Source organism: Salvelinus namaycush, chromosome 32 (assembly GCF_016432855.1).
Source record: "Salvelinus namaycush isolate Seneca chromosome 32, SaNama_1.0, whole genome shotgun sequence".
NCBI classification, from domain to species: Eukaryota; Metazoa; Chordata; class Actinopteri; order Salmoniformes; family Salmonidae; genus Salvelinus; species Salvelinus namaycush.
Window position 1 is genome coordinate 2,778,882 of NC_052338.1, and position 27,486 is coordinate 2,806,367.

General features: G+C 42.1%; 1 protein-coding gene across 2 annotated transcripts; it reads left to right on the top strand.

The window, feature by feature from the left end:
• The first annotated feature begins 896 nt into the window (after window positions 1-896).
• On the top strand, window positions 897-27,398 carry cers2a (ceramide synthase 2a). 2 transcript variants are annotated; one of them, XM_038972315.1, is made up of 11 exons: window positions 897-1,296; window positions 12,671-12,853; window positions 13,198-13,315; window positions 13,590-13,708; window positions 14,236-14,293; window positions 14,424-14,474; window positions 14,766-14,858; window positions 16,341-16,469; window positions 16,750-16,856; window positions 17,199-17,352; window positions 25,500-27,398. In XM_038972315.1, the coding sequence occupies exons 2-11, from the start codon at window positions 12,672-12,674 to the stop codon at window positions 25,647-25,649; spliced, it is 1,161 nt and encodes a 386-aa protein (XP_038828243.1). In that variant the 5' UTR covers window positions 897-1,296; window position 12,671; the 3' UTR covers window positions 25,650-27,398. The 2 variants fall into 2 exon arrangements, with proteins under 2 accessions (XP_038828243.1, XP_038828244.1); XM_038972316.1 differs by having other exon boundaries at window positions 897-1,013.
• The last annotated feature ends 88 nt before the right edge of the window (window positions 27,399-27,486 follow it).

A 27,486-nucleotide genomic window follows, 5' to 3' on the forward strand; every position in this document is an offset into this window, starting at 1 on the left:
TTATGTAGTGGTGCGGTGTGTCTCTTGTCATGATGTGTCTTTTGTCCTACATTTTTATTTTGAATCCACATTCCCTGTCCCCGCAGGAGGCCTTTTGCCTCTAGGTAGGGTGTCATTTCTAAATAAGAATTTGTTCTTAATTGACTTGCTTAGTTAAATAAAGGTTCAATAAAAAATGTACTGTCCCCACTACAACGCAAATACTTAAATACATGTAATTATGACCTTGAAACATTTAATTGAAATACTGTAGAATTCCATTCATTCCTGTGAATGACTGATCCAATATGGCCAACCGGTGGCTTCAAAGCTCTCAATGGCCAATAGCATCAGCATCCAGGGTTGGGATGTATATAACCCTAAAACGCTATGTATTGGCCGTTGATAGTATTTCAATTTAATGTTTCAGTGGGGACAGTAACATCATGTGTGGTCAGACCTTGCATCCATAGCTCTGTCTATGAATTTCAGAATGATTAGATTTCTCCAGCCGCATCCCTCAGCTTTTTACTTAAACAGTGGCAGGGAGGCAATTTGTTCTTGTTTCAACTGCTGATTGGCCCTTTAAGGATTTTTTATTTTTTATCTTCATTTAAAAAAAAATGTTTAGCTCACATAATATCATGTAAAAGTATGCATTAAGGTGTCTGTAATAAAATGAACGTGTGAAAAACGAATGTAGACATTAATAAATGCCTTTCTATAATAGCTTCCAAAATATTTTTTTTTACAATGGAGGAGTACCAAGATGGCTGCGGTTAGCTTCAAAACGGCCATCCAGGGTTTATACACATTGGTTCCAACACGTTCAAGTCTTTTCACACGGCGTAAAACGTCACTTAACAGTTTGATCCCCTCCCACTCTACCATCTTCTACTTCCATTCGGTTTGGCCAACCAAGAAACCAGAATAACCGACGCCTATTCCCGGCAAACATCTGTCATATTGCTCTGAGCAAACGGAAAAGTAAAATTACTGGTTGTGTTGTATGCGGGCCCTCATCCCAACGAAAAGTAAGTCTTTCAGACGGGAGTAAGTGCTACAAGGGGAAGTATTACATTTCCCTCGAAAATGCAGAGAATTGGTGGAGATCGAGAGGCCGGATAATAATATTCAAAGCACACTGCAGCCCATTTTCATCAACATATTGGATTCTCTCCGGTGGCGTCTTCGGTATAGAGCACAAGTGATTATTCTACAGGGGACATACAGAACTCTTCAATATTCCAGTGACGGTAGGAGTTTCCACCTTTTCACACCGCGGTGAACAGGCCTACCTGTGTGAAAGATCAGAAGGTAAATTGCCCACCGTTATATTTAACTAGATGTGATACAGGTTTTGTTTCAGTTTTGCAATTGACATTTCAAAACAGGCTATGTTTTCACTTCGCCTTGTTAGTATTTAAAGATTCACTCAACCTTGGATAGCTAGTGGTCACGGAAGATGCGCGCGCCTATATTCACCCATCCTCAAGCGGAGTAAAGCGGATGTAGGCTAAATTAATAAGTGAAATCAGAGATGTGGTCCAACTGGCGCGGCTTGTGAAGCATATATATTTGAATGTTTTCACAAACTATTCAGGATGACGACAGAAACTCCTATCAACTCGAGTTTGTCCGAATAGGTGTAGGTTCCTCTTGTCTGATCTCGCGGCGATGACGTTTGTTTAGGAATACGGCAATACATGAAGGTCATGGTTTGAAAAACAACCATGAACAATCGCACAATAACACCGGTTGAAAACAAGAAGTCGTCCAAACGAATGTTTTGGATGTCCTTCGTTTGAGCTTACATGGTTTCGGAGTAAATAGCCTACTGATGATGAAACGCAAAAAGTTCCACACCCCCAGAGAAAGTTTACGGAAATCTTGTTGAGATGGATGTGATTGTGGGGCGTTCCACCCAAACCACTAATTCATATGATTTACCGTGTTAAATACCAATAATATGTGAAAACAATATTTTTTTGTGACGTGTCATTTTGTCTTTATAACAAGCAGTAGCAGTGCGTGGGTAAAATCACTGTCATACAGTACACGCTTTTATTTTTTGTTGTCCTAGGCTACCTGGTTAAAGTGCTTGCTCGCTAGCCTAACTTCAAATCCTACTCAAATTTTATTTGACACATGCGCCGAATACAACAGTAAGAAGACCAGCATCCCGGAGTCACTTCTTCACTGTTGAAGTTGAGACTGGTGTTTTGCGGGTATTATTTAATGAAGCTGCCTGTTGAGAACTTGTGAGGCGTCTGTTTCTCAAACTAGACACTAATGTACTTGTCCTCTTTCTCAGTTGTGCACAAGGGCCTCCCACTCCTCCTTCTATTCTGGTTAGAGCCAGTTTGTGCTGTTCTGCGAAGGGAGTAGTACACAGCATTGTACGAGATCTTCAGTTTGTTGGCAATTTCTCGCATGGAATAGCCTTAATTTCTCAGAACAAGAATAAACTGACGAGTTTCAGAAGAAAGTGCTTTGTTTCTGGCCATTTTGAGCCTGTAATTGAACCCACAAATGCTGATGCTCCAGATACTCAACTAGTCTGAAGAAGGCCAGTTTTATTGCTTCTTTAATCAGAACAACAGTTTTCAGCTGTGCTAACATAATTGCAAAAGGGGTTTCTAATGATCAATTATCCTTTTAAAATTATAAACTTGGGTTAGCTAACGTAACGTGTCATTCGAACACAGAAGTAATGGTTGCTGATAATGGGCCTCTGTACACCTATGTAGATTTTTCATTAAAATATCTGCTGTTTCCAGCTACAATAGTAATTTACAACATGTCTACACTGTATTTCTGATCAATTCGATGGACAAAAAATGTGCTTTTGTTTCAAAAACAAGGACATTTCTAAGTGACCCCCACACTTTTGAACAGTAGTGTATGTCCCCATTACAAAACCAATTTCTTTCACTTGCTGTGCTGGTTCATTGTTCATTTGTTCAGTCATTTCATTCTCAACCAGGATTTCATCAGTGAAGTTTCAGCCCTGTCCGTCCGTGACCTCTTTTTTGTCGTGGGTCCTCTTCTTCGGTGCGCACTGTCACAGTGTCTGTTTATCTTGTCCAGCTGAGTAACATTTCACGTAAACCATGTTTCTTGTCTGCATCAAAGTAGCGGTCCTTGTACCTAGAGCATGGTGGCGACACAGTAAAGAGTACTTTTGCAAGTTTTAACCGCACGGTTTGTCTGCAGTTTTGTTGAGCAGGCATTTCAGTGCCATGACGGAGGATATCACATCTGCTGCAGACGCAGTTGATGAGCTTATTTCTCGAGTCAGTTGTTCGAATGGAGCTAGGAGTGTGTTCATGTTTTAAAGCACTCATTTTTGTTCCAGCAGGCTCTCCATCATGTAAAAAGTGCTGTTCCATCTGGTGGAAACATCTTGCTTAAGCCTTTTCGTCTTCACTCCAAGCTGCTCCTGTATTGCTTGCAGGCGGCTGTATGCTAGCTGTTAGTGTTTAAAGTGACCCTCTATCCTCCTACCTGTTGCCACTGTGTCAGATGTGCTGCGTTGGGCCAAACACCTTCGTTCACAGCCAGTTGCAGCGTGTGTGCCATGCATGGCAAACTGGAGACTCTGCATTCTTCCAAAGCCTTTGTCATGTTACGTGCATTATCACGTAGCACAGCGTGTACTTTGTTCTTGGGGATTTTCCAAGTTTCAAACATTTTCTCAAATGCCATTGAAATGGCAGCAGCGGTATTAGAACCAGCACATTCTTGAGCATGCAATATGACTTTCCTCAGTACAAAATCCTCGTCGACCAACTGTGCTGTCAGACTCAGCATGCTCATGGGGCTGACATCGCTAGTCCAAATGTCAGTCGTGAAGCTAATAGCAGCGACGTCCATATCAAGTAGCTCGTGGATATGCGAAACACTAATACTGTGTAACTCCGGTAGGGCAACATCTGAAAAATAGCACCTACTTGGTAGTGTGTAGCGGGGCTCGACCAGTCAGCGAAAGCCAACATCATCCACAACAGAGAATGGTTGATTGTCAAGGGCAATGAATTCCATTATCTTGGCGTTAATGGATTTCACCTTTGAGTTGTCTCGCTTAAATTTTCTTACTCTTTCAAAGGACTGCTCGACTTGAACTTGTTTAGTTGTTGGAAGTGTGTGCTTAGTTTTATTTCTGCTTTTGTTCTAAGTAGTCGCTGAATGTCTGGGGGTGATGCACTTTCAAATGAGTATTTAGGTTTATGGTATTGAAAGATATCACTTTCTCCCCTCGGGAAATAATAGCAGCACATGTTGCATAAGGACTTTTTGTTATCTTCCTTTGAAACATCAAAATAGATCCACACCGCAGACCTTGTGGGCTAGGTTAGGAATGCTGTGTTGCACGTGTGGCGTCATTACGTCATCTACCTGCGTTATATAGGTATGCACGTCAGCTTTGACATCTGTTTTGCACATCGACGTTAAACTAGACATCGGACCGATGCCTGATGTCATTTTTCGCTAATATCGGCCGATTCTGATATTCTCACCGATATATCGTGCATCCCTAGGTATGTATGCAAGGTCACTGTGGGGACGACATCATCGATACACAGCCAGTGACTGATGTGGTGTACTCCCAAATAGAGGTTGACCAATAAATCGGCATGGCCGATTTTTAATTAGGGCCGATTTCAAGGTTTCATAACAATCGGTAATCGGCATTTTTGGAGGCCGATTACATTGCAATCCACGAGGAGACTGCGTGGCAGGCTGACCAGCTGTTACGCGAATGCAACAAGAAGCCAAGGTAAGTTGCTAGCTAGCATTAAACTTATAAAAAAATAATCAATCTTCACATAATCACTAGTTAACTACACATGGTTGATGATATTACTCGTTTAACAAGCTTGTCCTGCGTTGCATATAAATTAACAGGCACTGCATTGATTATCATCGAATCACAGCCTACTTCGCCAAACGGGTGATGATTTAACAAAAGCGCATTTGTGAAAAATTGCACAATCGTTGCAAATGTACCTAACCATAAACATCAATGCCTGCCTTAAAATCAATACACAAGTAAATATTTTTTAAACCTGCTTATTTAGTTAATATTGCCTGCTAGCATGCATTTATTTTAACTCGGAAATTGTGCCACTTCCGAGATTAGGCTGGCAATACTATAGTGCCTATAAGAATATCCAATAGTCAAAGGTATATGAAATACAAATGGTATAGAGATAAATAGTCCTATAATAACTACAACCTAATACTTCTTAACTGGGAATATTGAAGACTCGTGTTAAAAGGAACCACCAGCTTTCATATGTTCTGAGAGAGGAACTTAAACGTTAGCTTTCTTACACGGCGCACATTTCACTTTCTTCTCCAACACTGTTTTTGCATTATTTAAACCAAATTTAACATGATTCATTATTTATTTGAGACTAAATTGATTTTATTTATGTATTAACTTAAAATAAGTGTTCATTCAGTATTGTTGTAATTGTCATTGTCATTGTTACAAATATATATATATATATTGAGCATGTCACTGGTTTATTTTTATTTGAACTTTTAACTAGGCAAGTCAGTTAAGAACATATTCTTTAAGAGCAAATTCTTATTTACGATGACAGCCTACCAAAAGGCAAATGACCTGTGGGGACGGGGGCTGGGATTAAAAATATAGGACAAAACACACATCACGACAAGAGAGACAACACTACATAGAGACCTAAGACGACAACAGCAGCATGTTAGCAGCACAACATGGCAGCAGCACAAAACATGGTACAAACATTATTGGGCACAGACAACAGCACAGAGGGCAAGAAGGTAGAGACAACAATACATCATGCAAAGCTGCCACAACTGTCAGTAAGAGTGTCCATGATTGAGTCTTTGAATGAAGAGATTGAGATAAAACTGTCCAGTTTGAGTGTTTGTTGCAGCTCGTTCCAGTCGCTAGCTGCAGCGAACTGAAAAGATGAGCGAACCAGGGATGTGTGCGCTTTGGGGACCTTTAACAGAATGTGACTGGCAGAACGGGTGTTGTATGTGGAGAATGAGGGCTGCAGTAGATATCTCAGATAGGGGGGAGTGAGTCCTAAGAGGGTTTTATAAATGAGCATCAACCAGTGGGTCTTGCTACGGGTATACAGAGATTACCAGTTTACAGAGGAGTATAGAGTGCAGTGATGCGTCCTATAAGGAGCAGTGGTGGCAAATCTGATGGCCGAATGGCAAAGAACATCTAGCCGCTCGAGAGCACCCTTACCTGCCGATCTATAAATTGTGTCTCCGTAATCTAGCATGGGTAGGATGGTCATCTGAATCAGGGTTAGTTTGGCAGCTGGGGTGAAAGAGGAGTGATTTATTTTAGAGGAAACCAAGTCTAGATTTAACTTTAGCCTGCAGCTTTGATATGTGCTGAGAGAAGAACAGTGTACCGTCTAGCCATACTCCCAAGTAATTGTATGAAGTGACTACCTCAAGCTCTAAACCCTCAAAGGTAGTAATAATACCTGTGGGAGGAGGGGAATTCTTCTTACCAAACTACCTTTTGTTTTGGAGGTGTTCAGAACAAGGTTAAGGGCAGAGAAAGCTTGTTGGACACTGAAAGCTTTGTTGTAGAGAATTTAACACAAAATCCGGGGAGGGGCCAGCTGAGTATTAGACTGTATCATCTGCATATAAATGGATGAGAGAGCTTCCTACTGCCTGAGCTATGTTGACGTAAATTGAGAAGTGCGTGGGGCCTAGGTTTGAGCCTTGGGGTACACCCTTGGTGACAGGCAGTGGCTGAGACAGCAGATGTTCTGGCTTTATACACTGCACTCTTTGAGAGAGGTAGTTAGCAAACCAGGCCAAAGACTCCTCAGAGACACCAATACTCCTTAGCCGGCCCACAAGAATGGAATGGTCTACCGTATCAAAAGCTTTGGCCAAGTCAATAAAAATAGCAGCACAATATTGCATAGAATCAAGGGCAATGCTGGCATCATTGAGGACCTTTTAAGGTTGCAGTGACGCATCCATAACCCGAGCGGAAACCAGATTGCCTACCAGAGAGAATACTATAGACATCAAGAAAGCCAGTCAGTTGATTATTGACATGTTCTTCCAACACTTTTGATAACCAGGCCAAAATAGAAATAGGCCTGTAACAGTTAGGATCAGCTTGATCTCCCCCTTTTAAATAAAGGACAAACCGTGGTTTCCTTCCAAGCAATGGGAACCTCCCCAGAGAGGAGAGACAGGCTTGGTGATTTTATAGGGGCAGCAACCTTTTAAAGAAGAAAGGGTCTAAACCATCTGACCCAGATGTTTTTTGGGGGGTCAAGTTTAAGGAGCTCATTTAGCACCTCAGACTCAGTGACCGCCTGCAGGGAGAAACTTTGTAGCGGGGAAGGGGGGAAAGTGGGAGGAGCTTCGGGGCTAGTCGCATTAGGAAGGGTGGGAGATAAGATGTTGGACGGGCAAGGAGGCATGGCTGAGTCAAATAGGAATCCTGACTTAATGAAGTGGTGATTTTTAAAAAGCTCAGCCGTGTGCTTCTTGTCAATAACAACCACATCAACTTTAAGGGACATGGGCAGCTGTGAGGAGAAGGGTTTTTTCTCCAGGTCTTTAACTGTTATCCAGAACTTCTTGGGGTTAGACCCACAGAGAGAGAACTGCTCCTTAAAGTAACTAACTTTGGCCTTCTGGATAGCCTGAGTGCACTTCTTTCTCATTTGCCTGAATGAGAGCCAGTCAGCCTGAGTATTCGTGTGCCGAGCTTTTCGCCAAATGCAATTCTTGAGGTGGTGTAACTCTGCAAGATCACGGTCGAACTGCTTTAATTTTTGCTTGGAATCAGGAGGATAGAATTATGGTCAGCTTTGCCAAAAAGAGGGTGAGGGAAAGCGTTGTATGCGTCTCTGTGTGTGGAGTAAAGTTGGTCTAGCCATCTCCTCCGGCGCCATCTAATATTCCTTTCGTGGGCAGCGTTAGCTAGTTAACATTAGCCTTTTACATCTAGCTACATATTGAACTTCCATCCTTTCAGGCCAGGTGCACAACAATGTATGAATTAATGGTTGGATCAGAATCGGCGTTATAATCATGGGCCAATACGGAGAATTAAGTAAAACCACAAGTCCAAATCCCTATCTCCATCCATGGCTAATTTAGGAAAGGGACCATTTTAGCTAGCTCCCTAGCTAGCCACCGGAGGACAACAACACAGCGAGATGCAACAATTCAAGTTTTTCTGTCTGATGTATGCTCTCAATGGCATTTGATAGAAGTGACAGCAAATCAAAGCTGGCTTCCCTTGGCACTTTTTTCTGCACCAGGACCATTCACATTTGAGCTCGCTCAGTTTAGCTCAACGTTGATTGGCAAAAAAAATTATACTTTTTTTGTCAAGCTCGGCGGCTTCCCTTGCCTTCAATGCTACAGGTGGCAACAATGTCATACTTGTTTGGACCAGACAGCATCAGATAGATGGTCTACACTTAGAGAGACAGAGGGGCGCTCGATCGGATGCTTTGTCCTGTGAGATACTTTTAGCCTCATGCGAATTGAAGGAAAATTATGAAACACAGAGAGACGAAAGATACATTTTATTTATTATTCATACATTTTTGGGGGAAGCCTGGCTTCCCGTGGCATCCATGAATACACACCACTGATAACAAGGTTGGTAGCAATGTGAAAATCTTGGAAATAAGGACATGCAGGTTGTAATATCAAAACGAACTCTGAACCAACTACTTTAATTTGGGAACAGGTCGAAAAGCATTAAACAGTAACAGCAAGCTAGCTAAATTGCCATGAATATCAAATATTTCCTGGAATATAAACATTGGGTTGTTATTTTACCTCAAGGTCCTCTCCTCCGACAATTAATCCACAGATTAAAGGGTAAACCGAGTTTGTTTCTAGTAATCTCTCCTCCTTCTGGCTTCTTCTGACTTTATATGGCGGTTGGCAACAAACTTTAAGGTGCATTACCACTTCCAACTGGGCTGGAGTGTGGATCTCAGTTAATCTTTCAATCACCCACGTGGGTATATGCTTCTAAAAACCAATGAGGAGATGGGAAATGTGGGACTTGCAGCGCATCAAGTGTCACAAATAGAACCAAGTTCTAGTTTAGCGTCTGGCTACAATGATTGAATAACATGTGTACATTTTATTTTGCAGCGTACGTAACGCGAGTAGTGTGTTCAGCATGTTACGGTGAGGGCAGGTGCTCAGCAGGTGGGGGCGAAGGACACTGCTTGCTAGCTAGTACTCCGGGAATGTTAGAGGTGGCGGTGACACCGGTAGATAGCTAGCAAGGACACCGGTAGGCAGTGTCCTTTGCCCCCGCCTGCCAAGCACTGCTTTACTGCAGTTCTGTTAACGTTACGGCGAGGGTAGTTCTGTGCAGTTCTGTGTCTATCTATTACGTCAGTTCCTCACAGCTTTGATAAAGAGAGGGGTGGGATGGCTGGTATATGTTTGCTATCCAACGCATCAACAGATTACACATACATTTTTTTAGCTAAAACATTGTACATTAATTATACTACAATGATAAATTGTATAGCCTAAATGGAAAAACAACAAATAATACTTCTATTTCCCCTTTAACCCACATTTAATTGCATAAACTGAGGAAATCCAGAATATCGAGTGTCACATAAAATAACTACCCAGTGTTTCCAGATTTCTATGAAATATGACCTATAATTACTAACAATATGACTGAATTGTTATATATATTTTTTAAAGCTGCTTTTCTGTGTTGAAAGGTGTGTGTACCACAACAACAGAATGGTGTGGGTGTATTCCAGTCAATAAATTTTTTCATGTAAATAGACCACTGATCGGCCAGCTGATCCTTCTCAAGGAGATAAGATACAAGTTTTGAGGTTGTTTTTTTACGTGTTTTTTTTCCCCCCTTCCAATTTATGCGTTGGCCACAAACAAATATAGGACAAGTCAACAACATAATTTGGATATGAGTTAACAATATGAACTTTTAAAAGTGAAAGTTTCACTGGGCAGTTACTTTAAACTAGGGATGCACGATATATCGGTAAACATATCAGAATCGTCCGATATTAGCTAAAAATGCCAACATCGGCCTGATGTCTAGTTTAACGTCGATGTGCAAAACCGATGTCAAAGCTGACGTGCATACCTATATAACGTATGTACATAACGTAGTGATGCCACGTAAAATTTTGCGCAACACAGCATTCCTAACCTAGCCCACAATGTCTGCTGTGTGGATCGAACAGTCAACAAGTCCAGCAGTCATTTGAAAGAGTAAGAGAATTTCAGCGAGACAACTCAAAGGCGAAATCCATTAACGCCAAGATAATGGAATTCATTGCCCTTGACAATCAACCGTTCTCTGTCGTGGGTGATGTTGGCTTTCAGCAATTGATCGAGCACCGGTACACACTACCAAGTGCGCTATTTTTCAGATGTTGCCCTACCGAAGTTATACAGTAATGGTGTCACTGCTATTAGCTTCGACTGACATTTGGACCAGCGACGTCAGCCCCATGAGCATGCCGAGTCTGACCGCACAGTGGGTTGTCGAGGATTTAGTTCTGAGGAAAGTCATATTGCATGCTCATGAATGCTGGTTGTCATACCGCTGCTGCCATTTCAATGGCATTCTCTCTTTACTGTGTCGCCACCATGCTTCATGCTATGTACAAGGACCGCTACTTCGATGAAGACAAACGGTTTATGTGAAATGTTACATACACAGCTGGGCAAGATGGAAATGAACACAGTGAAGGAAGAGAGGCCACGGACAGACAGAGCGGAAACTTCACTTCTTGACATGTACAGTATGATGAAATCCTGGTTGAGAATGAAACGACTGAACAAATGAACAACGAAACAGCACAGCAAGTAAGTGAAAGAAATAGGTTTTGATGATGTTTTACTGGTAATCAGGACGTATGTAAATGCCAGCAAAATAACCTTTTTGTGTGTGTGTGTAACCTTTATTTAACTAGCAAAGTCAGTTATGAACAAATTCTTATTTACAATTATGGCCAAACCCGGACGACGCTTGGCCAATTGTGCGCCGCCCTATGGGACTCCCAATCACGGCCAGATGTGATACAGCCTGGATTTGAACCGGGGACTGTAGTGATTCCTCTTGCACTGAGATACAGTGCCTTAGACCACTGCGTCTGTGTGTGCGTGTGTGTGTTTATTCTAGTACTATTTAACTGTACTAGAATGCTTAAGGCTGCTAATATTTTAAATATCGGTTATCGGTATCGTTTTTTTGGCAAGGAAAATATCGGTTTCTGCCAAAAATGTAATATCGGTGCATCACAACACAAGCATGAAGATGCCCACATGCAGGAACCAATGGGACGCTCGAAGGGGGGCTGGAGGAACGCCCCGAATTGCGGGCCGCAAAGAGGGGTGCTGTGACTGGTTTGTTTGGAGTATCTCTAGTGTAGCTGGCACTGAGGCTTCCCTGTGCGAATACTTCCCTGTGCGAATACTTCCCTGTGCGAATACTTCCCTGTGCGAATACTTCCCTGTGCGAATACTTCCCTGTGCGAATACTCTGTAACCCTTTTGTACCAAGAACTATTATCGTAAGTGAAAAATACAAAGGTGCCTCAGTAAATTGAGAATCAGGCCTTCTTGTTCACATGCCGTCTCTAACAAAACTAGCATCCACAGGTGACTAAAGAAAACACATTCAAAACCTGCCAGTAATGAGTAGCAGTGATGTCATAGTGGCTCTGAGAGCCTTTCACAGCAGATCTCATTGCCCGTGTTGTAATTAGGCCTACACCGCATGTTGCCCACTCAACTAGTATCAATGGCTGCATCTATGCCACAAGAGCTGCTCTGCACTGTCAAAGCTTGTATTCAGCTAGCTAATGGATTCAACTGGGGAATGTCAGGAAGTCCTGCAGTAGGTGTTTGAAGCACCTAATATATTGTTCTTTGTGTTCGAAGTTCTTACACACCAGGCCATCGCATTGTTGGATATGTTGATGCTCATGTTTTCATGGCTATGTAAATATGGATGGACGCACCTGCACACCAAGATCAACATGACATAATAATCACATCACATACAAATTATGGATGCAAATAGTAGTCCTCTTTGACCTATTGTCTAATGATATTTAACTTCCGCAATTTAAAGTAGCAATATGTCATTTTTTTCGCCAACCCGGCCAAGTTCACATAGAGATGTGAAATCATTCTACTTGAAAGCAAGTCTAAGAAGCTGTAGATCTGTTCTATGTGAGCTACTTCTATAGTTCCAGTTCTTAAGTTTTGTTTTTGTGTCTTTTACTTTCGGTTTTGTACACCAGCTTCAAACACAATATTTTTGGTTATGGAAAATCTATTTCACAGTGGTTTAGATGGTACAATAATTCTCTACACTCTACTACCTTGTCACAAACTGAAATGAGGTGAAGTATTAGAATTTTAGCAACCAGTAAATGGCAGAGCGATTTCTGCATAGTGCAACTTCAAATTCACAAACGCAACAATACATTCCCTACAAATATTTGCGGCAGCGTTTCTTTCATTGAATAATTTTTGACATCCTTTTAATTTTGGTATGGGATCTAATAAAGAAATGTCCTGTCAGACTGTACAAGGCTTTGACCTTCTCCCCTTTGTCTGAATGTCTCTTACATGTTTATCTCTCTTTTTTCCTTTTCTTTTTTCTCAGAATGTTGACCTGGCTCAGGGAGCTCAGTGACTGGGTCTGGCAGGACCGGCTGTGGTTCCCTCCGGGCCTGGGTTGGGCCGACCTCAAGGACCGGGATGGCCTAGTCTTCGCTAAAGGAAGTGATCTCTGGGTCATCTTCCCTATTGCAATATGCTTCCTGATTATCCGACAGATATTTGAGAGGTCAGTACTCCAGGCATATGTGCGTCCCGAAATGTCACCCTATTCCCTACATAGTGCACTACTTTTGACCACAATCCTATTGGCCCTGTTCAGAAGTAGAGCACTATATAGCGAATAGGGTGACAGTGAGGACAAAACCAATACCTCTCCCTCTTCACATTGCAGTGGTCTCGGTATGTTTCATTAGCTTGCTGTTGTTTTTTTTACCTGTATTGCTCAAATCTCATTTGCTTGTTCATCTAGCCTTGTTGACTTGTGTTCACTGCAACAACAACTACCAGAACTGTTTTACAGTCCCTAACCACAATTTCCTCTCCTCCTTTGCCTCCTCTATGACTATCCAGGACCGTGTCCGTTAAACTCGCCTCTTTACTTAGAGTGAGGGAGAAACCTCGTGTCAGAGCTGCTTCCAACACCACACTGGAATTGTATTTCTGCAATGCATCGAAGTTCCCCTCACAGGTAAATTGCACAGCATAGCTATAATGCTACATAACGGTGTTTAACGTCAACTCCTTCCTAATCCTCCATGTTGGAAACTACCTTACAATTCCATTGACCAAATCCAAGTGACCACTCAGTTCAATAGTTCCCACAACTCCTAAGTCAAATCCCTGCGCAATTGCTACATTAAATCAACCATTATTTAAAATCGCAACACGTTTTACAGTAAAACAATACAATTAAAGATACATTAGCACTAAATTGCCCTATAACCCCTGTCTCTCTCTGTCAGAGTTCAGTGGAGGAGTTAACTAAACAGTCAGGTTGCTCGGTGCGGCAGGTCCAGAGGTGGTTCCGGCGGCGGAGGAACCAGGAACTGCCCAGCCAGATCAAGAAGTTCCGGGAAGCAAGGTACCCACAGCAGCCAAGTGGAAACCAACAATACTTATTTTTGAACTTTTATAATCCGAGATGTAGGCTACACTCATTTCTGTATTGAATATTGTTGAAATAAATTGTTTTAGCAAAGAAAGTACAGTACTGCGAACTGCAATGAACAGTAGCAGAGCAGTTAGCAACAGCAAATAGGAACAGATGAACATGGTTGAATGGAACTTGCACTTGCCTACATGTAATTAATGAGTGTCGAAACAACCCTTTATTTCCGACGTGGGCATATTTCTACTGTGTAACATGTTAGGTGTCGTGTGCCTTCTGTAAAAGATTCTTTTATCTGCCTGTTATTTTCTTATTCACCTGATCAAAATACAACCACCTATAGTTTACAGGTGGTTGTAGCTTATGCTTTACTTTGTGATGGAGCCCTCGTTTTTATTGTGTCTCCGTTGTGTGTGTGTATATGTGACAATGTTGTAAGCTGTGTGAAATTGTGTTCTGTTCATATGGGGTTTCTGAGGTTGCTGTTCGTTCTCTTACAGTTGGAGATTTACCTTTTACCTTCTTGCTTTCATTGCTGGCCTGGGTGCCCTAATTGATGTGAGTACCATGATTTACTGTTGGTATATATTTTCTCTGGCAATGCTTTGCCTCTTTTTTTTGATCTGGCGTGTACCATTTTGTGCTTGTTTGGTTTGAGACTGAAATCCCTATGTGAATCTCTCCCCAGAAACCATGGTTCTATGACATGGAGGAGATGTGGAATGGCTTCCCCACGCTGGTATGTACACTGTAAGACTGTTGTTCTCTAAATCATAGTTGGTTTTAAATGTTTAGCTGGTCTAAAATCTTTACGAAGTCAGTGTCTGACACATTTTGGGACAATCCCCCAACATAAAGGGTTTTTCAAAGGTTTCCAGTACATGATTACAGCTTGGCATTTTTAGACACCTTTTTTTATAAATGTAACAAATGTATGCATGCACTGCTCTAAGTTGCTTTGGATAGAAGTATTTGCTAAATAGAATATATATATTTTTTTAAATCAAATGTTTGTTTTTCCCTCTTACAGCCACTGCTGCCTTCTCAGTACTGGTACTACATGATTGAGCTGGGATTCTACATATCGCTGCTCTTCAGTGTGGCAACGGATGTCAAGCGTAAAGTAAGTGGAGACAAATTCAGAAACAATGACATTTTTACATACGTACCATTAGAATGGCAACAGGATAGACCTTATCTTTGCGAGGAGGCCAGAGAGAGAGATAAGCGACAGAGCTAACCACATCTCGGCAGATGTCAGTTTGGGTATCACAACCAAGTTATATGACTTGGTTCACCACAAAAATGATTGTAGTTTCAGTTGCAAGCGATTTCTCCTCTTCCCTGTTGTGTGCATGTCTCAGGCAGGGAGGGGTGTTAATGTGTCTAGGACAGGGTTTCCCAAACTCTGTGCACGTTTAGTTTTTTTGCCCTAGCACTACACAGCTGATTCAAATAATCAACTAGTCATTAAGCTTTGAATCATCTATGTAGTGTTAGGGCAAAAACCAAAACCTATTTGGGTCCCGAGGACCGAGTTTTTGAAACGCTGGTCTGTGGGTTAATGTGTGACCGGCACATTGTGGAAAGGTTTCACAGTGGAGACTGATTGATCATGTTCTCCAGACTTATTTATTTTCCAGCTGGTGAGCCCAAATGGAAAGTGGCAACTCTTCAAACAGTCAGCAGACAAGACTGAAATCCAGTCCTGTTTTGTCGGTTGATTTGACAGACCCAAGGGATGAATAGGGCTGATCCAAAACAATGGTTTTAGAGACTTGGTTGGCAGAACTTTTGTGTCGTTACGTTAGCTGTAATTGCTGTGAACTCTAAATTGGGCTTGTTAGTTTTTTGCTCGCCTCAAGCTTATGGCTAGGGTGACGCTTTAGTTCAGTTGTAAGTGGGAGTGTACACATGGATACATGCACGCATTAGCTATGTTTCCATTAAGTTGTCCAGGGATTTTTGTTGTTGTCGACATTTAAAAAGGTTTCATAGAAAATACGTTCTACAATTGCCTGCTACGGTGCGTTTCCATTGAACCGTCTCTTGTGTCAATAAAAACAGCTGGATGTAATGTCGTCAATTTGTTGAATCAAAATTAAGTGGTTGAAGTGTTTCCATTATCAATTTAGGCAAATTGCACATTAATAAATTGGCGACAGCCTGTATGCCTTCCCACCTGTCTGTTTCATGTCTCAGGTAGCCCGCAAAAAGCCAGCATTGCTAGAATGCAATTTTGCTATATTCAAATAATTCTCATGTGCCAACGTACCAACACGGTCCGTGCCAAGATGAAACTCGCACTCCTTTTAGATCTGAAATGATTGGCTGGTGAAACTTGCTTCCAGCCAACTAGAAAAGCAAGGCGAAGCAATACAGGCAGTTTTGGAAGTCACGACAATCCTTGTCCTGACTGAGTTTTGTAGTTGGAATTTATTCATTTATTTTTGATAAAAATTGGCATTTAGAATTAAATGTGGAGTGGAGCTTTATAGATATGTGATGTCACTTGCCCTGCGTAGGCCTACCTTAAGGTATTCGGCAATGTTCAGTGCACAAAGTAAACACGACATTTGCATAACTGACAAACTCTCTCTTCCAGGATTTTAAGGAGCAGATTGTTCACCATGTGGCCACTATTCTGCTGATCAGTTTCTCGTGGTTGGTCAACTACATCCGTGCCGGGACTTTGATCATGCTGGTGCACGATGCCTCAGACTACCTACTGGAGGTACAGCCCCCCCCATACCCCATCGTATTACTCCTACAATACAATGTCACCATTACAAACCTAAAGAAACGATATCCATTCCATAATAAGTATAGAGGAATCTTATTACTATATGGACAGTCAAGGCCATTACATTTGTATTCTAGTCAGAAATGGTGCTTACATCATTTCTACTCCCACAGAACTGGTCATAGTGTTGAGCCTGCCATCCAGAGGAGAAATATAGGAAACGGCAACCGAATACTTAATTTTCTTTCTCCCTTTCTGTTGTTCCTTTTAGTCAGCAAAGATGTTCAACTATGCAGGATGGAGAAAGACCTGCAACTACATCTTCATTCTGTTTGCAGCTGTGTTCATCCTTACACGCCTCGTCATACTCCCTTTCTGGTAAGATGCTCGGGATCTTGGATGACACTTCTCTGCATCCCAGGGGAGGGTTTCCCGGACACACATTAAGCCTTAATCCTGGACTAAAAAGCATTTTCAACTGAGCTTTTCCATTGAGCTTGCTTTTTAGTCCAGTAGTAGGCTGAATCTGTGTCTGGGGGAACTGCCTCCATATGTCTGAAGCGCCCATAACTTAGTGTAAAGTGTTATTTTCTGGCATTTTTCAATGATCAATTGTACAGGATGCAATGCATTCTAGGGATTTACTTAAGTCTTTGCCAAAATGCTTTTGACTGCCCATGCAGAGCTGTATTGACTGGATCTGTCTGTTTCTTCCCCCAGGATCATACATACTACGTGGGTGTACCCATTGACCATCTATCCCCCTTTCTTTGGGTTCTACTTCTTCAACGGGTTGTTGTTTGTGCTGCAGTGTCTGCACATCTTCTGGGCTGTCCTCATCCTGCGCATGGCCATCAAGTTCCTGCCTGGAAACGTATGTATTCACAAACCTAAACACTCACGAAACCCTAAACCTCAACTAAATCTTGTAATAAATAATGTGGAAATTGAGCAAGTTGAGATGACTAAACTGCTTGGAGTAACCCTAGATTGTAAACTGTCCTGGTCAAAACATATTGATGCAGTAGTAGCTAAGATGGGGAGAAGTCTGTCTATAATAAAGCAATGCTCTACCTTTTTAACAACACTATCAACAAGGCAGGTCCTACAGGCCCTGGTTTTGTCACACCTTGACTACTGTTCAGTCGTGTGGTCAGGTGCCACAAAAAAGGACTTTTTGAAAATTGCAATTGGCTCAGAACAGCGCAGCACGGCTGGCCCTTGGATGTACACAGAGACCTAATATTAATAATATGCATGTCAATCTCTCCTGGCTCAAAGTGGAGGAGAGATTGACTTCATCACTACTTTTATTTATGAGAGGTATTGACATGTTGAATGCACTGAGCTGTCTGTCTAAACTACTGGCACTCAGCTCAGACACCCATGCATACCCCGCAAGACATGCCACAAGAGGTCTCTTCACAGTCGCCAAGTCCTATGGGAGGCACACAGTACTACATAGAGCCATGACTACATGGAACTCTATTCCAATTCAAGTAACTGAGGCAAGCAGTAAAATTAGATTTAAAAAACACCTTATGGAACAGCGGGGACTGTGAAGCAACACAAACATTGGCACAGACACACACACACACACACACACACACACACACACGATACCATACACACTATACATACACATGGATTTAGTACTGTAGATATATGGTAGTGGTGGAGTAGGGCCCTGAGGGTACACAGTGTGTTGTGAAATTATTGTAATGTTTTTAAAATTGTATAAACTGCCTTAATTTTGCTGGATCCCAGGAATGGGGATCCATAATAAATACAAATAGGGGGGTTTCCTGGACACAGATTGAGCCTAGTCCAGAGCCCTATACTATGTATGTGGTTTGAGGAGTTAGCTTGGTAACTTTGGTAAATTCAGAGTTTGACTCGGGATAACTGGTACCAGATACATTTCTATGGAAACAAATCCTTCAGAACGAACCTACTCCCGGGCAGGCTAACTCTCAGAAAGATTGCGTCATCATCCCCTATATTTGAGGACGAATGATTAAATATTTTATTAGATGGTTAAAATACTATTCACATTACACATTTATGAATGACAGAATCCATTTGAAACTTCACTCAGTTAAACTTGTGTAAGACTTAAAGCTGCAATATGTAGCTTTTTGGGTGACCCGACCAAATTCACATAGTAATATGTGTTATAGATCTGTCATTCTCATTGAAAGCAAGTCTAAGAAGCGGTAGATCTGTTCTATGTTCGCTATTTCGATGCTTTATTTTGTTTTGCGTCTTTTACTTTTACTTACTTTTTACTAGCAGGCATGTCGCACGTGTCTAGTCGAATGCCAAACTCTTCATTGAGACAATGCTGACACACCAATCCGAGTCAGTGCAACATTTGTCTTTGTGCTGAAATCAAAATGAAATGTATCCTGCAAATTCAGCAGGCTATATGGTGTGAAATAGGCTTGTTGAAGTGCCGTCTTTATTTTACTACTTATCGTTAATGCCGTCTTTGGTGTGCGAGCACCTTTTTGTTCCACTCCTATCCAGGGCCGCCCGAAAACAAGTTGCCAGGCGGCATTTGCCACGGAACTTTACAATCAGATGTGGCAGCGCCACATCACTTGATTTCGTTTAAAATATCAATGCAAAGTTATTTTTTTTGTCAACTCGTGCACAATTTCTCTGTCCTACACATCGGCGTGCTGCTGCAGGCTCTTTGCGTGTCTTGACCAATCAGATTCACGGAAATCGCAAGTTGCGTGGACCAGGCACAATGCTCAGGGCGCGTTCTACACTTTCCTCCGGTATTTATTTAGCAAGCGTGATAACGCATCACTCCCAACAAACACAAGCAAAAACTCTTACGTAAATGTCTTGCGAGTGTCTCTGAAGTGTGACCAAATATTTTGCTGTGCGACCACAAGTTTTATTTTGGAACCACTGTGCGACTAGGAAAAAAATCTCCCAGATAATAATTATTGTGATAAGGCTTCGCTTAGTACCGTTGTTTCTGAGAGCCCTAGAGAAACAAGAGTGTGCAGATTCAATAGTCATGGATGCACCATTACTACAGCGAAAACAGATTGTTTCTAGGCTAGCTAGGGCAAAAAATCTGACCCATATTACCAGCGCAACATTGACTACTGAGGGTTCTGATGAGTGCCCACTTGCTGGTCTTCTGTATGCTGCGTGTTCGGCTACAAACTGGATATTTCTAGAACGACTGCATCACGCAATTCTATGAGGTGGTGTTGACTAGGAGGGCCTTTACCACACAAGTGGTGAATTGCCTTTTGTTCTTAAGAAAGGACAACACCTTTGCTAATGCACTTCACAACAAAAATGACTCTACTAGATGTATCTGCTTGGCTAGGGAATTGGCCTACTAGTTTGTCAGCCAGGTATTTTTTAATACAACTTTTCACAACACACATTACCTGTCGTTCTTGATGAAGCCGTCTGTGTCATCAGGGCAGTAACTCGGGTCACTATCAGAGGCCTCATGATGGCGTGTCCTTTTCATAAGAGTCAAGGGAGACTGTCAACAACAGAGGAGGTGTCACAAGGGTACTTTGTCGCATTACACTTTTATTCTGAGATCTTGCCTGCCAAGCTGTGAAAATAACAAGTGAATGGAATGATTTTTCGAGGTTGTGAAACCAGTGCAATCACATTGCTGGACATGTTATGATACCCACCATTGCGCCTTTCTGGTAGGTCCTGGCATCCGTTCATGACCAAGGGGATCAGTCTAGCACCCAACTGTGCACTTTACTGAACAGAAAATCAGGGTCAACGATTGTCATCATCCCTCAACTATAAACATAGCTTGAGAAATAGCGTAATCTTGTTTGGAATATTCAGGCCGGTGACGCCGACTATGCAACTAACTGTGACATGTTTTGCTATGGTCCTAGGTTGGTTTGAGTTTGTTGCTGATAGTTAGTGCACTGTTGTAGTCAGAAATGTTAGCTAGTAACATCATAGCTGCATCCAACATTTATTTATGCCCTAGACATGGGTTGCACCTCACCTCGGAGGCTAATGTGAATGTTTTGTCTAAATTACAAATTTTATAGTGGCATGGAAATATGATGACATTGCTAAAGTATGCAAATAATTTGTAGGAAACATCTTTGCCTTATGATGTCATCAATTTTACTTTAGCGATGCCATTGTTGCCGTTACTGTTACTAGTTAATGTTAGCGAAAGAGTTACTGCGTCTAAAGTCAACCTGGCGACATCACAATCATGACAAAAGGTTGTTCTACTCATTATTTGCCACCTTTTGAAATGTTATCGTGTTTCCAAGCCAAATCCAAGTTGTATTGAGGTAGGCTAGCTAGTTGGTAGCTAGCTAGCTAAAGTCAGCTATGCTAGCGATCGAGATAATGATTATAAAAATATGCATAACCAGCAGTCTATGGTCTAGCTACTGGTATACTCACCACCATTGGGGACCAACAAACTCTAACCACCTATTCCGCATGATCGGGTCCTTCGGCAGGGCATGCAAACCATAGTTGTTGGCTGTGCAACCTGCTGGAAGTATACATTGCATGGTCAATCTGTAAAGGTCTTTTCAATTTCATGGCCTTGATCCTTTGAATGCGTTGGGGGGCGTTGAAACCACGGAGTCCCATTCAATGAACGGAAGCAAAGTGGGCTTTGGGGGTGATTTGCACGTAGAGCTTGGCATAAGGGGGCATGATTTGTTGACATAATTGTAATCCAAACCCAACCTTAATTTACTCGTTGTGGTTCCACTTTATGACCAAAATTATCGTATTTACACTTTGTTGTAGTACATTTTGACACCAGATTAAATGTTTGACTCATATCGAAGCCATGGGCCGTTTTCAAAGGGATTAGTTGTTGTTTTTAGCGGCAGTCGCTCTTTAAAAAAAACTTTTTCTGGTGCTTCCAACTTTTTCATGTTGGGAGAACCAGTGTTACCAATGAAAATGTATAATTTAGAGCCCTGGTAGCAGCCTACACACCTAAACATCAGCAATCTGACATGCTGTATTGCATGGAAACAACAAGAAAATGATTCTGTCTGATCAACTGTAGGCTACTAACAACAGCATCTGCATAGTCTAGCCTACTATGCGCCCTATCCCTCTGGGCAGGTTAAACGAAGCATTAACGTTGTGTATTTATAGGCCATTTGTTTGTGTGAATGGGATGAAATTTGGTTTATGTATTTATATAGGCCACCTCCACTTTTTCAATACAAAATGATTAACTGGAATTATTCAATAAACACAATAGCTGACAGACTGAGTACATATTTAATTAGGACTACACTATGCACATCTGCATAAAGCAAGCTCAGCCCTGTGAGTTTTTTTTTTTAATTTTCCAATTATGTTGCATTCTCTGTCTGTGTATAGGACCCCTCCCTAATCCTTTCTTTAAAATACAATATAATTTATATGGAGTAAGCACACGGTTGTGTATTTATTTAGGATCCCCAAGGCAGCAGTTACTCTTCCTGGGGTCCAAGCACATTAAGACACTTATATCACACACAAAACAAAAGATAAAACAGTACATCATATAACGTTTATTACTACAATGTATAATACCACGATGCAACAATATTACAATGTACGTGTGTGTCTGTACCTGTGTCTCTCTTCACAGTCCCCGCTGTGCCACAAGATGTATTTTTTAAATGTTTTTTAAATCTGATTCTACTGCTTACATCAGTTACCTGATGTGGAATAGAATTCCATGTAGTACTGTGTGCTTCCTATAGTCTGTTCTGGAATTGGAGGGTTGTGAAGAGATCTCTGGTGGCATGTCTTGTGGGGTATGCATGGGTGTCCGAGCTGTGTGCTAGTAGTTTAAACAAACATCTCGGGTACATTCAGCTTGTCAACACTTCTTACAAAAACAAGTAGTGATGAACTTTGAACCATGAGAGATTGACATGCATATTATTAATGTTAGCTCTCCGTGTACATTTAAGTACCAGCCGTGCTGCCCTGTTCTGAGCCAATTGCGATTTTCCACTTTGTGGTACCTGAACACATGACTGAACAGTAGTCCAGGTGCGACAGAACTAGGGCCGTAGGACCTGCCTTGTTGATAGTGTTAAGAAGGCAGAACTTTTATTATGGACAGTTGTATCAACATGTTTTGACCATGACAGTTTACAATCCAGAGTTAGTCCAAGCAGTTTAGTCACCTCAACTTGCTCAATTTCCACATTATTCATTACAATATTTAGTTGAGGTTTAGGGTTTAGTGAATGACTTGTCCCAAATACAGTGCTTTTTGTTTTTTAAATATTTAGGACTAACATATTCCTTGCCATTCAATTTCATTTGTCACATGCGCCAAATACAACAGGTGTAGACCTTACCATGAAATGCTTATTTACAAGCCCTTAACCAACAATGCAGTTCAAGAAATAGAGTTAAGAAAATATTTACTAAATAAACTAAAGTATTTTTTTTTCTAAAGTATACAATCAAAAGGTAACACAAGAAAATGGCAACAATAACGATGCTATACACAGAGGGTACAGAGTAAATGTGGGGGGGTACAGGTTAGTCGAGGTCATTTGTAAAGTGACTATGCATAGATAATAAACAGCGAGTAGCACCAGTGTCAAAAACAAAGGGGGTCAATGTAAATTGTCCGGGTGGCCATTTTGATGAATTGTTCAGCAGTCTTATGGCTTGGGGGGAAGAAGCTGTTAAGGAGCCTTTTGGTCCTAGACTTGGCACTCTGGTACCACTTGCTGTGCGGTAGCAGAGAGAACAGGCTATGGCTTTGGTGACTGGAGTCTTTGACAATTTTTTGGGGGGCCTTCCTCTGGCAGGAAGCTTGGCCCCAGTGATGTACTGGGCCGTACGTACTACCCTCTGTAGCGCATTACGGTCAGATGCCGAGCACTTGCCATACCAGGCGGTGATGCAACCGGTCAGGATGCTCTCGATGGTGCAGCTGTAGAACTTTTTGAGGATCTGGGGACCCATGCCAAATCTTTTCAGTCTCCTGAGGGGGGGAAAAGTGTTGTCGTGCACTCTTCACAACTGTCTTGGTGTGTTTGGACCGTGATAGTTTATTGGTGATGTGAACACCAAGGAACTTGAACCTCTCGACCCGCTCCACTTCAGCCCTGTCAATGTTAATGGGGGCCTGTTCGGCCCTCCTTTTCCTATAGTCCACGATCAGCTCCTTTGTTTTGCTCACATTGAGGGAGAGGTTGTTGTCCTGGCACCACACTGCCAGATCTCTGACCTCCTCAATGGCTGTCTCATCTTTGTTGGTGATCTGGCCTACCACTGGTGTTGGAGTCGTGCTTGGCCACGCAGTCGTGGGTGAACAGGGAGTACAGGAGGGGACTAAGCACGCACCCCTGAGGGTCCCCAGTGTTGAGGATCAGCGTGGCAGACGTGTTGTTACCTTCCTTTACCACCTGGGGCGGCCCGTCAGGAAGTCCAGGATCTAGTTGCAGAGGGCGGTGTTTAGTCCCGGGGTCCTTAGCTTAGTGATGAGCTTTGTGGGCACTATGGTGTTGAACGCTGAGCTGTAGTCAATGAACAGCATTCACCTTTATTTAACCAGGTAGGCTAGTTGAGAACAAGTTCTCATTTACAACTGCGACCTGGGCAAGATAAAGCATAGCAGTGCAACACAAACAACAACACACATGGAATAAACAAACATACAGTCAATAATACAATATAAAAAGTATATATACAATGTGTGCAAATGAGGTAGGATAAGGGAGGTAAGGCAATAAATAGGCCATAGTGGCAAAATAATTACAATATACCAATTAAACACTGGAGTGAATGATGTGCAGAAGATGAGGGTGCAAGTAGAGATACTGGGGTGCAAAGGAGCAAAATAAATAAAATAAATAACAGTATGGGGATGAGGTAGTTGGATGGGCTATGCACATGTGCAGTGATCTGTGAGCTGCTCTGACAGCTGGTGCTTAAAGCTAGTGAGGGAGATATGAGTCTCCAGCTTCAGTGATTTTTGCAGTTCGTTCCAGTCATTGGCAGCAGAGAACTGGAAGGAAAGGCGGCCAAAGGAAGTGTTGGCTTTGGGGAGGACCAGTGCAATATACCTGCGGGAGCGCGTGCTACGGGTGGGTGTTGCTATGGTGACCAGTGAGCTGAGATAAGGTGGGGCTTTACCTAGCAAAGACTTTTATAGATGACCTGGAGCCGGTGGGTTTGGCGACGGATATGTAGTGAGGGCCAGCCAACGACAACATACAGGTCGCAGTGGAGGGTAGTATATGGGGCTTTGGTGATAAAATGGATGGCACTGTGATAGACTACATCCAGTTTGCTGAGTAGAGTGTTGGGGGCTATTTTGTAAATGACATTGCTGAAGTCAAGGATCGGTAGGATAGTCAGTTTTACGAGGGTATGTTTGGTGGCATGAGTGAAGAAGGCTTTGTTGCGAAATAGGAAGCCAATTCTAGATTTAATTTTGGATTGGAGATGCTTACTGTGAGTCTGGAAGAAGAGTTTACTGTCTAACCAGACACCTAGGTATTTGTAGTTGTCCACATATTCTAGGTCAGAACCGTCCAGAGTAGTGATGCTAGTCGGGCGGGAGGGTGCGGGCAGCAATCGGTTGAAGAGCATGCACTTCGTTTTACTAGCATTTATAAGCAGTTGCAGGCCACGGAAGGAGTGTTGTATGGCGTTGAAGCTCGTTTGGAGGTTTGTTAGCACAGTGTCCACAGAAGGGCCAGATGTATACAGAATGGTGTCGTCTGCGTAGAGGTGGATCAGAGAATCACCAGCAGCAAGAGTGACATCATTGATATATACACAGAAAAGAGTCCGGACAACAGACCCTCCGATTTGACCCAAACGAATAGAGCGGAGTGTGCGCGAAGTAAAGAATCCCACACATGCGCAGAACCCCCGGGACCCCCATGTCCGGGAAGCGGGGTCCAGAAAAGTCTGATCCTCGACCTCAACTTAAATTCACTGATTTGCTCTGGATGAGAGCGTCTGCTAAATGATACATTTAAATGTACTCTCTCCCATCAGGATATCGTTGAAGATGAGAGGAGCGACAGGGAAGAGACTGATTCAGACGAGGCGGAAGAAGACCATGAGAAAACGAAAAATGGCTTTGTACAGAATGGCAATGGCCACACAGTGCTTAACAACAACCACCACCACAGCAAAACGAATTGATTTGTTAGAGACACCAAGGAGGATGTGTCTGCAATGGTGGCCTAGTCCAAGAAGCCACAGTAAGGCAGAATTGCTGGTAGAAAGGCCACAAACACACACATACACCGCTGAATAATATATACACAAATAATGCTAAAGATCACACGGACACACTCCTTACATGGGCCGGATGGGTTTCACTGCTCTGTAGATCACACTAGTTGGAGGGAGAGGATGGGGAGTACTGGAAAGACGGCAATAGAGCCAAACGCTTGGTAAAACTGTGCCTTAGCAACAAACTGTTATTCCCCATTTTTATTTCTATCCATCCCTCTAGTCCTTATATTGCTAATCATTCAAATAAGGTGCCTAGCCCTACTCGCGGCTTCCCATCCTGCTATATGGATAGCGCAATTACTAATTGTTGTTCACGGGGCATTCCTTTCCTGCATGCTTTGGTTAACGCTCGGAGTATTGCTAGACTGTTCAAACGTTGCCGTCTCATTACGCTGACTCCCGTCCCAAATAATAAGCGCGCCACCACTTAACACTGCCAAGAGAGATGAGGTTCTCTTAATGACCACAGCTTGGTGCAGGTCTGTGTAAGTGTTCAAATCACCATGTCAGACCACTAATGCATACAGTAGTGATAACGGAAAATGTATCGGTTTTTTTTGCACCTGCCATTTTGTTATTGGAGTGGAGCAGTCGCTACAATTATTGCCATGGGATTCCTATTCAACCTGGAATGTGCTAGTGTTGTTAATGTCCTTGGTTTAAATGTTGGGGGGGGGGGGGAATATGGTGGTTAATTAAGTTTTAACTGTCTAAAGAAAAGCTGGAGAGTTCGGTTTGCATTGTGTGAATATTTTGTTTTCGTTTATGCCGGTCTCCAAATGCAATGGATTTGGGGGAGCAGAAATCACATGGCTTTAATTAATACTTTTTAAAAATGTTTTCAAAATTACTTTTTAGTTATCGGATTTTATTTTGTTACATTTTTTAAAGTCCAGACACTAATCCAGACAGGCAGAAACCTACCCAAACCAGTCCAACCCTTAATTCAACCGGACTGGAGGAGAATTCATTCATTCAAATCAGTATTTTTCTGCCCATTCGTCCAAAGATGCACTTTATGGGTCAGCATAGACCCAATATAAAGAAAGATGAACGTCCAGGTCATACTGTGTTTATTTGAGTGAATTGGGTTATGATTGGGGTTTACAATTACACTACAGTTAATTTCCTATTTATTTCATTATGTCCACAAGCGCAAAGGAGTCCTTTTCAATTTCTTTGTAACGCTTCTAATTCAATTCATTTAAGTTTATTGAAGCTTTAATAAAATGGGACACCAAAGTATGTTTTGCATGTTTTAGTTTCGCAAGTGCCTTAGTTATCTGTTACATGAAAAAAATATAAAAAAAATAATCACCATGTCTTTTTCATTTTCTGTCTACCATCTTGCACTTTTTAAAATTTCTTCACCTCTCTTTTGTCAAACTCTCCAACTACTTGATCCTGGTCTAAGGTGGTGCACTATATAGGAAATGGTGTGCCATTTGGCATGCAACTTGACCTACCTACAGTGCTGTAACATGGCCTTTGTTCCCCTTCACTTCTCCATGTCTCAACATAAAGACCACCACTCCCTATAATGATCTTGTGTGTTGCATATGGTCCCCCTTCCCCAAAACCTGCTTTTCTCCTACTGTAGTGTTTTTATTTTGTCATGTTGCAAAGATATAAGATAAAGGTTATTAATTTAAATGGTTGTCTCCTGTGATTATTTCTTGATGAATATGCTTTGTGTGCTGCCTGGTTCAAAGTACAAACCATGAAAAGTATTTTTTAAATG

Coding starts and splice junctions, on each gene's coding strand:
- cers2a (XM_038972315.1), top strand. CDS start 12,672: ATGTTGACCTGGCTCAGGGAGCTCAGTGACTGGGTCTGGCAGGACCGG. Junction 12,854..13,197: donor ATCCGACAGATATTTGAGAG/GTCAGTACTCCA, acceptor ATGACTATCCAG/GACCGTGTCCGTTAAACTCG. Junction 16,470..16,749: donor CCTCAGACTACCTACTGGAG/GTACAGCCCCCC, acceptor TGTTCCTTTTAG/TCAGCAAAGATGTTCAACTA.